This window comes from Nelumbo nucifera, chromosome 2 (assembly GCF_055504915.1).
Source record: "Nelumbo nucifera cultivar China Antique chromosome 2, China Antique-T2T, whole genome shotgun sequence".
In the NCBI taxonomy this organism is placed as follows: Eukaryota; Viridiplantae; Streptophyta; class Magnoliopsida; order Proteales; family Nelumbonaceae; genus Nelumbo; species Nelumbo nucifera.
This window is the reverse complement of record NC_142650.1, coordinates 12,630,736-12,642,998: the sequence shown is the minus strand read 5'-3', so window position 1 is coordinate 12,642,998 and position 12,263 is coordinate 12,630,736. Positions and strand designations below refer to the sequence as shown.

At 38.6% G+C, this 12,263-nt stretch overlaps 1 protein-coding gene across 2 annotated transcripts in view; it reads left to right on the top strand.

The window, feature by feature from the left end:
- Positions 1-12,263, top strand: part of LOC104597233 (HEAT/U-box domain-containing protein) — a 69,996-nt gene that overhangs the window by 40,134 nt on the left and 17,599 nt on the right. For both annotated transcript variants that reach the window (XM_010258678.3, XM_088898379.1), the window contains 3 exons: positions 427-1,085; positions 1,242-1,731; positions 10,246-10,769. In XM_010258678.3, coding sequence (XP_010256980.1) covers positions 427-1,085; positions 1,242-1,731; positions 10,246-10,769 — 1,673 coding nt within the window. The remainder of the gene's footprint in view (positions 1-426; positions 1,086-1,241; positions 1,732-10,245; positions 10,770-12,263) is intronic.

Below are 12,263 nucleotides of genomic sequence, written 5' to 3'. Positions count from 1 at the left end.
TGAAATTATTAATTATAAATTTTATATAATTATAGCCCTACCTTTTAACTGAGAGATATAGGGCTGGATGTGTTGTACTTTTTTTAATTTATTTACATCCTTATACTTTTGGGATCCTAAGTATAGTTTGGATCATTTTGCAAAATTTTTAACTATTATTTATCCTATACTTTAATGAAATTGCTAGTTACCTTTCAGAAAAGATAGCTCTTCTATTGGTTGTTTATATTTCCTACTTTTTGATTAAATTGAGTCCATCAAGTCATTATCTGTCTTATCTTGTTGGTTTTTCTTAATGGGTTATAATCCCTGGATATGATAAGATAGTGCATCAGATTTATCTGTAAATTATAGTTTTTCTTATGTTTTGTCCAAGCTATTGGTCCTTCCCTAATGCTATATTTAAAATTCCTCCTTGGGTTGCAGGTAATTTCTTCATCATTACTAGCATTGGCTACACTTCTTGATATTTTGTTGGGAATGCAAGTGCAAAGACCTGGTTTTGAAAACGTGATTGCTGAACCAAAAAATGCATCTAAGGCCAGGACAACTGTTATTTCTTCTGCTGAAAAGATGTTTTCCACTCACAAATATTTTCTGGAATTCCTGAAGTCTCAGAGCCCTGGTGTTCGATCAGCTACATATTCAGTGTTGGGGAGTTTCATTAAACATGTACCTCATGTTTTTAACGAAGGAAATATGAAGACTCTGTCTGTCAATATACTTGGTGCTTTTCAAGAAAAGGACCCGGCATGCCACTCCTCAATGTGGGAAACAATATTGTTGTTTTCTAAAAGCTTTCCTGACAGCTGGACACTTCCCAATGTTCAGAAAACTGCAGTAAATCGATTTTGGCATTTCTTGAAGAATGGATGCTATGGATCACGGCAGGCTTCCTATCCTGTTCTAATTGTGTTATTAGATACTATAGTTGTTAAAGCAGTTCATGGGGAGCAATTTCTTCTGAGCTTCTTCCAATACCTATGGGATGGTAGGAACCCATTTAATCCTTCAACAGCAGATCGATTGGCCTTCTTCAATGCATTTAAAGAATGTTTTATTTGGGCTGTGCATAATGCATCAAGGTGCAAATTTTCCAACTTCTTTCAGAATTTATTCATATATGATTGTTATGTATCCACTACGTAACAGAATTAGGTGTTTAATTTCACTAATCTCCATATTGCAATGTTCTGTTAATTTCCTGGTTATCGGCTTTCTGTAACTTTTTTGCTTTGCAGATTTTGCAATGGGGTAGATGCCATTTCTCATTTCCAAATTGGTCTTGTTCAGAATATTCTTGTAACACTTCTGTGGCATGATTACCTTTTGGTAGTCCACCCAAAAGGTCATGGTGGTGTCTCATATGGGAATTCTATATGCTCTTTTGAAAATAACACTCAAGCTTTTCAAGAAACGAAAATGGACCCAGTGACAATCAAGTATCCTATGGGATATCTCCAGGATTTGGGGAAATGCATAATTGGAATTTTATCAGAGTTTTCTTCAAAGGAGTGTGACTTACTTGACCCTTTCTCTGCATCATTTCAAGAGGACATTTTGGAGATACTTAGGCAAGAACACCTACAGAAACTTTCTGAGCACGTTGAACAAGTTGTGAACTTTTTGATATTACTGGACGAATATGCAGTTCAGAAAGGTGAAAGGTGGCCTTTAGTGTATTTATCAAGACCAATGGTGGCAAACTCTTTTCCATTGATCAGATCTATGGTGAGTTGCAGAATGTATGTTACTTCAATGCATTCTTTGCAATTATTACTGTGAAGACCCTTCCTATCTCATGCAGAGAAGAGGGTACATACTCGTGCATGTACACATTTTGCATTGCAATGAAATTGACCCATATTTGTTTTAGTTATTTTTCATCAATAACATAAATCAATTATCCTATATTCAGGAGCCCTATGGTGCTTGTGGTTTGCTGATGACATTGTATTAATTTTTGAAACTAATGATGGATTAAATGCAAAGTTACGTTTATGGTCAGAGACCTTGGAAACAAAAGGTTTTAAAATAAGTATGACCAAAATAGAAACAAGAGCTAAATATTAGAAGATTGATTGTTGAAAGTGATTCTAAGTTGGTGATTAATTGGCTATAAAAAGAGAATATTGGGTTTTGGCATTATGTAAATGAAAAAAGAAGGTTTAAATGGTAGATCTAGAATATGGAATTGAGATTTCAGTGGGTGAAAGAAGTGCCAACTCCTTTGCTGATGTACTTGCTAAACAAGGGGTGGAAAGGGGAAACTTGTTTTGGTCTTTGTTGTAAGCTTGTGTATTTTGTTGGGGAGGGTTAAGAGAACTTATCCCTCCCTATTTCTCTTGTATCATCTTTTAAGTTTAATAAAAATTTTCTGTTGTTGATAAAAAAAAAAAGAAAAACAAGTGCAAATCAGGGTATATTTGCGATTGGATACCAAGAGATTAAAACGTGACATTTTCCATTAATTCATAACTCAGGGAACTTTGGTTCGATAATTCATAACAAGGAAGAGGTTGAGGAGGATCAAGAATGCCACCCATTGAATTAGAGTGGGATGAGAAAAATCGAGGGTTGCATTCGAAGTCTTACGTGATAGGTGAATACCACTCAGATTAAAAGGATTATTCTATAAAACAGTTGTAAGACCAGCAATGCTATATGGAGTATAGTGTTCGGCAATTAAGAACGTGTCCAAAAAATGAGTGTGGCAGAACCACAGAAATGCATATGCTGAAATGGATGAGTTCAAAAATGAAAAAGGATAGGATCATAAATGATGTCATTGGAAGGAACCTAGGAGTAGCTTCAATAGGTAATAAAATGAGTAAGATGGTTTGGTCAGACTATCTACAGAACCTGTAAGAAGAAGTGATCTTTTGCGAGTTGAAGAGGCTATAAGAGCTAGGGGCAGACCAAGAAGGTCAAGGGTTAAAGTAGTATGAAATGATTGATAAAAAAAGTAGTGAGAAAATATTTAAACACTAATAATTTAACAATGGTTTTTTTTATAAGCAGTGTAAAAGTATTATATTAATAATCAAAAGGAGGGCAAGTCACCCTCAACTCATGTACAAAAAAATGCCTGTAAGTATGCACAGATCATATACATTAAAGCATTTAAATAGCAATCAAAATAAAAGGGATCACCACTGATCAACATATGGGCAGACACTCCCACAAAAAAGCTTTGAACTACCAGCCCAACTAATCAAACTCCTTTCAACCTTTTTTTTGATAAGTCAAACTCCTATCAACCTTCCCTATTGTAACTTCCACTGTGTAAAATATGGTATGGCAGAGACATTAATAGCAAGATATAGTGCTGAAAAGAAAGAGAGAAAGAGAGGAGAGAAGAGAAGAACCACTGAACTGTCTTTGAGAGAGATTAGAATGACTTAATCTCCTCTTAGCAGTCGGCCCAGCTTTGTATTAACATTAAATAAAAAGGAAAATTACAAATATGCCCTTAATTATAAAAAGACAGTGGACTGGAGGTCCTTATTCTAAAACCATAATTACTTAACAACCCTGTCTTCCAAGTACACCTAAGATAACACTCTTTCAACATTCCCCCTCAAGCTGGTGCATATGTATCTTATAGGCCCGGCTTTTTAGTGATAAGGTTAATACGGGGACAATGTAGGGCCTTGGTCCATAAATCAGCTAACTGATCTCCTGTCTTCACAAATGGTGTATCAGTATCACTACTTTGAGTCTTCTTTTTAACAAAATGGCAATCTACCTCAATATGTTTCATCCTCTCATGGAAAACTAGGTTTGTTGCAATATGAACGGCATCCTGATTATCACAGTGTAAGTGCATAGGAGTCTTTATTGGAATCCCAATTTCATGAAGACGACTCTTGAGCCACAGTAGTTCTCCTGTTGCATGACTCCTATACTTGATTTAACCACAACGTTATGTTTCTTGCTCTTCCAAGAAATAAGATTGCCACCTAAAATACAATATCCTGTTGTTGTCCTTCTATCTGTTACTGATCTAGCCTAGTTAGCACTTGTGAACCCAAATACAGTCAAATAACCACAGTCAACTAACTTACAACCCCCATTACAAAACAAATATCTAGATGAGTAATAGTCAAGTAATTCGACTTCCCCACAAGTTTCCTGTATTGCATAGGATCATCTACTAACTCAACTTGATCTAAAACAAGTTTAGTATTAGGATCCATGGGTGTAGAAACCGGTATACATCCCTATCATACTCGTCTCTTCAAGTAAATCCAATGTATATTTATATTGTGACAGAGAGAATGTGATTGATCTCATAACTTCTATGCCAAGGAAATATCTCAGTTTGCCAAGGTCTTTAGTATGAAGTCTTTCTTGTAGAAAGCGCTTCAATTCACTAATGCCTTGTGAGTTGCTTCCTGTGATAACAATGCCATCTACATAGATAACAAGGATAATGATACCATCACTAGAAATCTTGCCAAGCACAAAATAGTTAGGCAAACATCTATGTAATCCAAATTCCACAACCACTTCACTAAACTTGCCAAACCAAGCACATGAAGATTGTTTTAGACCATACAATGCCTTCTTTAACTTGCAAAACATACCCCTATACTTCCCTTAAGCAATAAACCCAGGTGGTTGCTTCATGTATACTTCTTCCATTGTACCATCAAAGTTAAATTTCACAACATATGTCCATCGACATCCCACGGGTTGCTTACCAGAAGGGAGAGGGACTAAATCCCATGTTTTGTTTTGATGAAGAGCGAACATTTCTTCTTTCATAATTGTCCTCCACCTAGGATCAGACAAGGCTTTATGTAGGAAAATTAGGGATAGAGAAGGTGATAATGACAAGGTGATCAGACCTCATGTAGGGATGGGTAAGTAACAAAAGAAAGTGTAGAAGGTGATAATGACTAATAAGAAGCAAAGTGGATAATAGGATGTGTGGTACATAAACACTCCATGGGTAAGTCAAGGCCTGAAGGAGGCTGCACAATTGTAGTAGTAGAGGGTTAATAGGACCTGCAGACAGCAAAGCAGATGAAGTTGGAGCTGAAGCTAGCCGTGTCTGTAGATATATCTGTTGAATAGGTGGCCTAGGTAGAGTAGTATTGGTGAGCTCTGGAGAAGAGTCACAAAAAAGAACAGGGAGAAGGAGAGAACCACCCTAGGGAGAAGGAAGAGAAGCACTAGAAGAGAAATATGCAGTAGACCCATGAAAGGTAACATCAACACTAACACTAACAAAGTGACAACATAGAGAAGGACTATAACATTTGTACCCTTTCTAAGTTTTTGAATATCTCAAAAAGACACACTTTACCACACAAGGTTCAAGCTAGTCACTTTGATAGTCAAAGAGATGAGAAAAGCAAACACATCCAAAAATGCGATGTGGTAAATTAAACAAGGGAGCATCAGGAAACAATACAGAATGGGGCATCTTATTGTGTAGGACTACTAAAGGAATTCGGTTAATGAGATAACAGGTAGTAAGAACAACACCACTCCAATAAATTTTTGGCACATGCATCTGAATAAGGAGGGCCCATGTAACGTCTAGTAAATGGCAGCTTTTGTGTTTAGCTACACCATTCTGTTGTGGTATATCAACAGAAGTTGATGTAGGATTCCATGCTCATTATAGAATTTAGTAAATGGTGAAGACATGTATTCTTTAGCATTATCAGATTGAATAACACAAACAATGGAGCCAAATTAGGTTCTTATTTCCATAAAGAAGGATTTGAATACAAAAAATAATTTGAAATCATTTCAACTTAATCCAAATTTCTTGCTGATAAAAAAAATAGAAAATAATTCAGACCTCTCCTTTAACAAAGTGTGGGGGGATCTAAAACAGCTCGAAGAGCTTTGCAAAATGGCACCACACCTGATAATAGGAGCAATGAATTAGCAGGTGTTGGATAGACTCTTGAGACCAAACCACACAAGCTGCAAACACTATCAACCTCAAATCCATGCTTCAAAAGAGCTTCAGCAGTCTGCACCTTCTCTCTTGCAGCCAGTCACACAAAAATTTGATTTTAGATGGGACTTTTTGACCAATCTACTTTTTGTCCTGTGCCCAGCATAGCTAAATGAAAAGATCTTGTAGAAAAATTGCAATCTTTTTCTGGGCTGTTTGTATACTGCCTAGCAACTCACCCAAGATTTCAACCTCCCAATCATTCAGGTTCGTCTGAAAGCTTGGAACCCACACCACCTGACCATTAACCAACTAAAAGAAGTCTTTTACAGCACTGTCTTCATTACAGGCTAAGGAGAATAGTGAAGGAAAAGCCTCTGCCAGCGGTTGATTTGCACACCACCTGTCTTTCCAGAAAAGGACCCGACTCCCATCTCCCACTTTAAAAGATATGTGATTTTGAAACAAAGGGAGCTGAGCCATTATTCCTTTCCAAATGCTTGTTCCAAAAGACTGTTATGGCTGAAGGGAAACCCAATCAATCGGGGCGCTACCATATTTGCAGTGGATGACTTGGCGCTAGAGATTATTTGGTTCCTCCACAAATCTCCACAACCATTTACAGAGAAGGGCATCGTTCATCTGTCTCAACCTCTTATAGCCAACTCCAGCTAACTCCTTTGGTTCACATATGGAATCCCATGCAACCAATTGCAGCTTCTTCTCATTGTTTGGGCCATCCCATAAGAAATCTCTCCTTAATTTTTCAAGTGATTTTGCAACTGGATCTAGCAGAGAGAACAGTGAAAGATAATAGATCAGGAGGCTAGACAAGACACTCTGAATTAAGGTGACTTTTCCCCCTTTGGACAGCAACCTACCCTTCCACTCGGGGAGCCTTTTCTTGTATCTTTCAGTGGTTGGGTCCCACAGGGAACTGGATCCATATTTCCCTCTGAGAAGTAAGCCTAGATATTTAGAAGGCAAAGTACTCACTCTGCACCCCAAATGACTTGCTAATTCAACTATGTGAGGCACCTCAACCACTGGGATGATTTTGGTTTTTTGAAGATTAATCTTCAGCCCAGAGGCCACTTCAAAACAGATAAAAAGGTACCTAAGAAACATTAAGTCTGCTTGAGCAGCCCTTGAGAAAACTAGGGTGTCATTTGCAAATTGCAATAAAGATATCATTGGACCTCCAGTTCCAACCGAGAAGCCTTCTAAGTAGCCTCCTTCCACAACCTTGTTTATCATTCTACCCAAAGGATCCACCACTAAAGAGAATAGAAAAGGTGAAATCATGAAAGAGGGTCACCCTGCCAAAGTCCTCTTTCTCCTTCGATGTAGCCTACTGGGACTCTGTTAACAATGACTAAGAACCATGGATCACTAATTCATCCAGCCATCTACTTCCAAACTGTTCCAAAGCCCATCCTAGTCAAGACATAATTAACAAAAAGCCAATGCATATGGTCATAAGGCCTTTTCTAAGTCAATCTTGCAAACCAAGCCCAACTCCCCTTGTCATGTCTTGAATCAATGCACTCGTTTGCAATAAGTGGGCCATCCAGATTTTGTCTCCCGTCCATGAATGCACCCTTTGATAGAATAACCAACTTCCCCACTGCTTATCAGGTTAACAGGTCTGAAATCCCTCAACTCAGTGGCACCAGACACTTTCGGTGTTAGAGAAATGAAGTTTGACCTTGCACCTTGAGAAAGCTCTGCATTTTGTTGGAAGTCCTTGTTTGTGGCTAGCAGATCCACCTTTATGATATTTTAACACCTTGTATAAAAGCCTATAGAGAAGCTGTCCATCCAGGCCCGAGGTTTTGTCCCCTTGCAAGTCCTGTAAAGCCTGCTAAATTCTTCAAAATCACTCTCCAGCCAAGCACGACCCCTTTCCTCTAGATGAGCAAACTTGATACCATCTAACCGGGGCTTTTGCATTCCATTGACAAATAATGCTTCATAGAAGTCTACAACAAAGGCGATGTGATTGTGTTCTGCCTTCTTCTGGCATTAGCCATCTGGTGAAGAAACTGGGTGTTCTTGTCTCCCACTTCAACCACAATGTCTTGACTTCTGTCACCAAGATACTTCCTCCATATGACATACCCTACTGAATTCATCTCTTGCCAGACCCCTCCTTTGGATTTTGTTCTTGGACAAGTTGCTCGAAGCTTCCTTCTCATCTAACTCAGCAATGGTGTTTAGCATCCTCTCCTTTTGGCGAACCAAGCTCCTCAGGATTCCAGATCTTGATCTTTGATTTCAAGAATCAGAGCTTCTATTTGAAATGTAATGATGCGTCATCAACTTCCCACCATTTTTTAACCTTACCATAGAATCCAGGAACTTCCAAGAGCATTAGTTCAAAACGAATAGCAGCTGGGCATCTAGAAACCTCAGCAGACAATAGAAGCAGAGGAAAGTGGTCTGAAGCAGGTTAAGGCAGGGCTCATTGCACTATATCTGGAAAAGCCTGTTACCGATCAATTTTGATTAGAAAGTAACCCAACATTGATAGAGAAAGGTTTGTCCAAAAATTACTCTCTGTAGTTGCAAGTCGATCAACCCCGTTCTATTCACAAAGTCTCCAGAAACCAATGTATCAGTTGTAAACCATAGAACCTCCTTTCTTCTCAAAGGAAAACCTCACCACATTGAGAAGTCTCCAGCTATGCACCAAGGCAGCGACTACCGAATGGACTTCTTCAATCTCCCTCCAAAGCTTCCCCCCTCTGGTTGCTCTCTGTTGGACCATAAACCCATGAGAACACCCACTATCTCCATTAGATGCAGCAAAGACCTCTGAAAGAGAGGTCCCCACAAAAAACATAGTGGGCCCTAATTACTCTTGGATCCCAAAGGATGAGGGTACTACCAGAGGTCCCATACAGTAGGTCTTCCAAACCACTGACAATCACCGCTACCCTAAATTCATTCGATCACTTTTCCTTTTTAGACTCTTGTAGCATGACCACATATGGGCGCCATTTTTGGATCACTGCTTTTACAACACTCTATTTCTCTAGGACCCTTAAGCCCCTCACATTCCAAGATAGCAATTTCATTGTCAATGTGTAGAACCTCTGCAATCGTTGATTGTTGTCCTTGTGCTCCACTACAATGTAATTTGCTTTGGCTCCTCACAACACTTTGCCCATGGCATCCATTGGCCAGCCTTGGATCCCTGCCACCTCTGCTAAAGATTTTCCTTCTGCAAGCTGTGGTTCACCGACACCATTGGTCTAACATCATTTGAAACACCCCTACTTTTCCATAATCAGGGTGGAGTCGTACACCTCAAGCCAGCCATCCTGTCGATCAGATTTGGCATGGTTGTCAGAACCATTTAAAGTTCCTTCTTCATATCCTGCTCTGGAACTGGGAAATTGGCCATGGATATGGCACTAAACAGAGCGGAATGGAAAAACAGGGCTTATGTAGCCAACCCCCATATACTGATATAAGGCTTAGATGATGATGATGAACAGAAATCAATTCAAGAGAAAAGAAACTATGGCTGTAATTCATTATCCTAAATTAATAAAATTATGGCTTACTGCTGAACGGTTGGGTTGCTCCATTGCAATCTGGGTGGCTGGGTGACCAAGGTTCAAATCTTGGAAACAGCCTCTCTGTATGTGCAGGGGCAAGTCTGCGTACATCGTCCCTCCCCAGCCAGACCCCACAATTGCAGGAGCCTCATGCACTGGGCTGCCCTTTACTGCTGAATGTGAGGTCATCCCCATATAAGCCTTCCATGCTCAAAACTAAATGACCTTATGGGCATACCAGGAGGCAACCAAGTGTTCTTCCTCAACCACCAATCCTTGCTGCAGAAAAAAAAATACATAACAGTATGCCAACTTCAAAATTTTAGATAAATAATACATCCCACAAAACTCTCTCTTTCTAAGTGCCTTGGCTGGCCAGGTGTTAACGAGGGATTGAGAAGAGACACAAATTTCCCCCTTAGGTGTTAACAGGAAAGTAAGAATCATGTAAACCGTATATCTGAAAGTGTATATGGAAATGGAACATGTTCTAGATTAATATTTCCATGAGAATATATCACCAGAGCATCTTCAAGATGTCAGACAACAAGGATGTTTGTGGTAAAAGTTTCAGATATTGGATACAAAGTTGAATGAGTTTAAATATCCTCTGCTATGATATTGAAACCCTTATCATGTGCTACACATTAACATTAATTTGGGGTTTTGCATAGGATGTGTGCAGCCATTTATCTCCTGAATATTTTATTTTTTATTTTTTTGTTTTTTTTTGTACTCATTTATTCATCCTGCCAACAGGATTCACCAGATGCTGTCAAACTTTTATCTATTACTGTTTCAATATTTGGACCACAAGAAGTAGTATCAAAACTCTCTATTGGTGGTCAAAGACATCAGAGCAGTGATATTTCTATCGGAGGTGACAAAAAATCAAAATCAGAGAATTTTCTGCAATCTTTCAAGGAAATATTTGTTCCTTGGTGTTTATATGGAAACAACCGCTCCACTTCTGCTCGATTGGATCTTTTACTTGCTTTACTTGATGGTGAACATTTCTCTGAACAATGGCCTAGCATTATCAAATATGCAATACTAGAACATCCTGGAACTGAGCTCTTATTAGATTTTGACCGCATTGACATGTTGGCAATGCTCATGGAGAAGGTGAGAGGAGAAATCAATAAAAAGAAGGCTGTACCAGAGTTAGGTCATTGGCATGGCTCCTACCTAGAACTATGGCAACATAAACTTTTAGATTCAACTGCTGTGTCAATTGCCTGCTGCTCTCCTTCTCTCTGGATATCCCATGCTCGCTTTCTAGGGTAAGTATAGTGTTCACCTTAGTCTAATGTATTTTATTCCCATTATCCAACTTATTGTTGCTCATAATAAGTGCTTCTACAAGAAGACATTTTTTGATGCTTAGATTGTCTCATGAAATGGATCTATCTATTTTTCCTACCATAATAGAATGAGTCGGGAATCATATGTACAAGCAATTAGAAAAAAAATTGCCATCAGTATCATGAAGAAATGAATAATTTGGAATTTGTATATATGGACAATTTTCACTATACTAATGTCTAGAATTTGCACCATATTTATAGAAAAATGAGTTCTTTAAAACAAATCTTCTGCGGTTATTCCACTCAAGATGGTGCATCCATATATATCTTCTACTTGAAGGGAAGGATTCTCTGGATAAGCCTGAGGGCATCATGAGCATTGGTGCCATATACTAGTTAGAATTTTTTTTTTCAGTTTAAAACATTTCAAGGTGCTGCAGATTGTCTTGTAAATGAAGGAATGGATAAGAAAAGCAATCTTACATGGACCTCTTGATTTTTGAGTTGTGTAATGTTTTACTAGCTGACTCTGTGGTTTTTTCTTTTGTAAGACCCTAATATAATAGTCTCAGTAACTTACCAAAAAAACATTTAAAGTTGCCACCTGCCAAGGAACAGAGAAGTGGAAATTAAATATTTCAAGGGATAAATAATGTGTTTTTATGAGAACATGATAATCTAGAGAAAGCACCTATCTTTTATGATTGTCCAAAATCAATCATAGATAGATTAGTGGAACAAAGTTCATTGTCTCTACTTCCCTCTTGGTGTAGGGTTGGTACAACACTATCCATAGCCACTTGTGGTGCACAACACTATTAAATTGAGTATTCAGCCAATCCAGAAAGAGCATTATACATTGTTATGAATCTGATCTGAGTATGCATCCAAAATCTGAGGATACTCATGGGATATCTTTGTAGTGCTACATCAGTACATTGACGGTGGATATTTTTTGTTTGTACATTCCCATTGTACAGCCTCTAGTTGTGCAGGGATATTTATTAATCTCTTCCCCTTGTTTTGATGCCTACTGGATCTCCTTAATGACATTCCAGATATATTTGTAGATCAATTCCCAGCCCTTTCCATGAGGAGAGAGGGTTATGTGGAGGTGCGTTGGCTAACCTATTCTTGTCTGTTACCCAGGTACAGCAACATGACTGGACAAGGTGTTGGATATGGAGTTTACACTAAAAGTTAGGTATTCCACGTGATACAGTTTCATTTGGACATTAAACTTTACAAGGAATAGATGGCCATTAATAGTGTTTTAGGTGTGCACCTCACTCCACAGAGCTATTGGGCTTAATTTGAATTGAAATTTGTCACGGAATGCAGGACCTCCAGGAATAGGCAGCTTATTTAAGAGACATGGGGGACCTGATCAGAGAAAAGACCATGACATTCCTTGGGAAGTGTAGAGAACACTGATGTGGGCCCCACGGCTGTGGTCCCCACTGTGTTTGT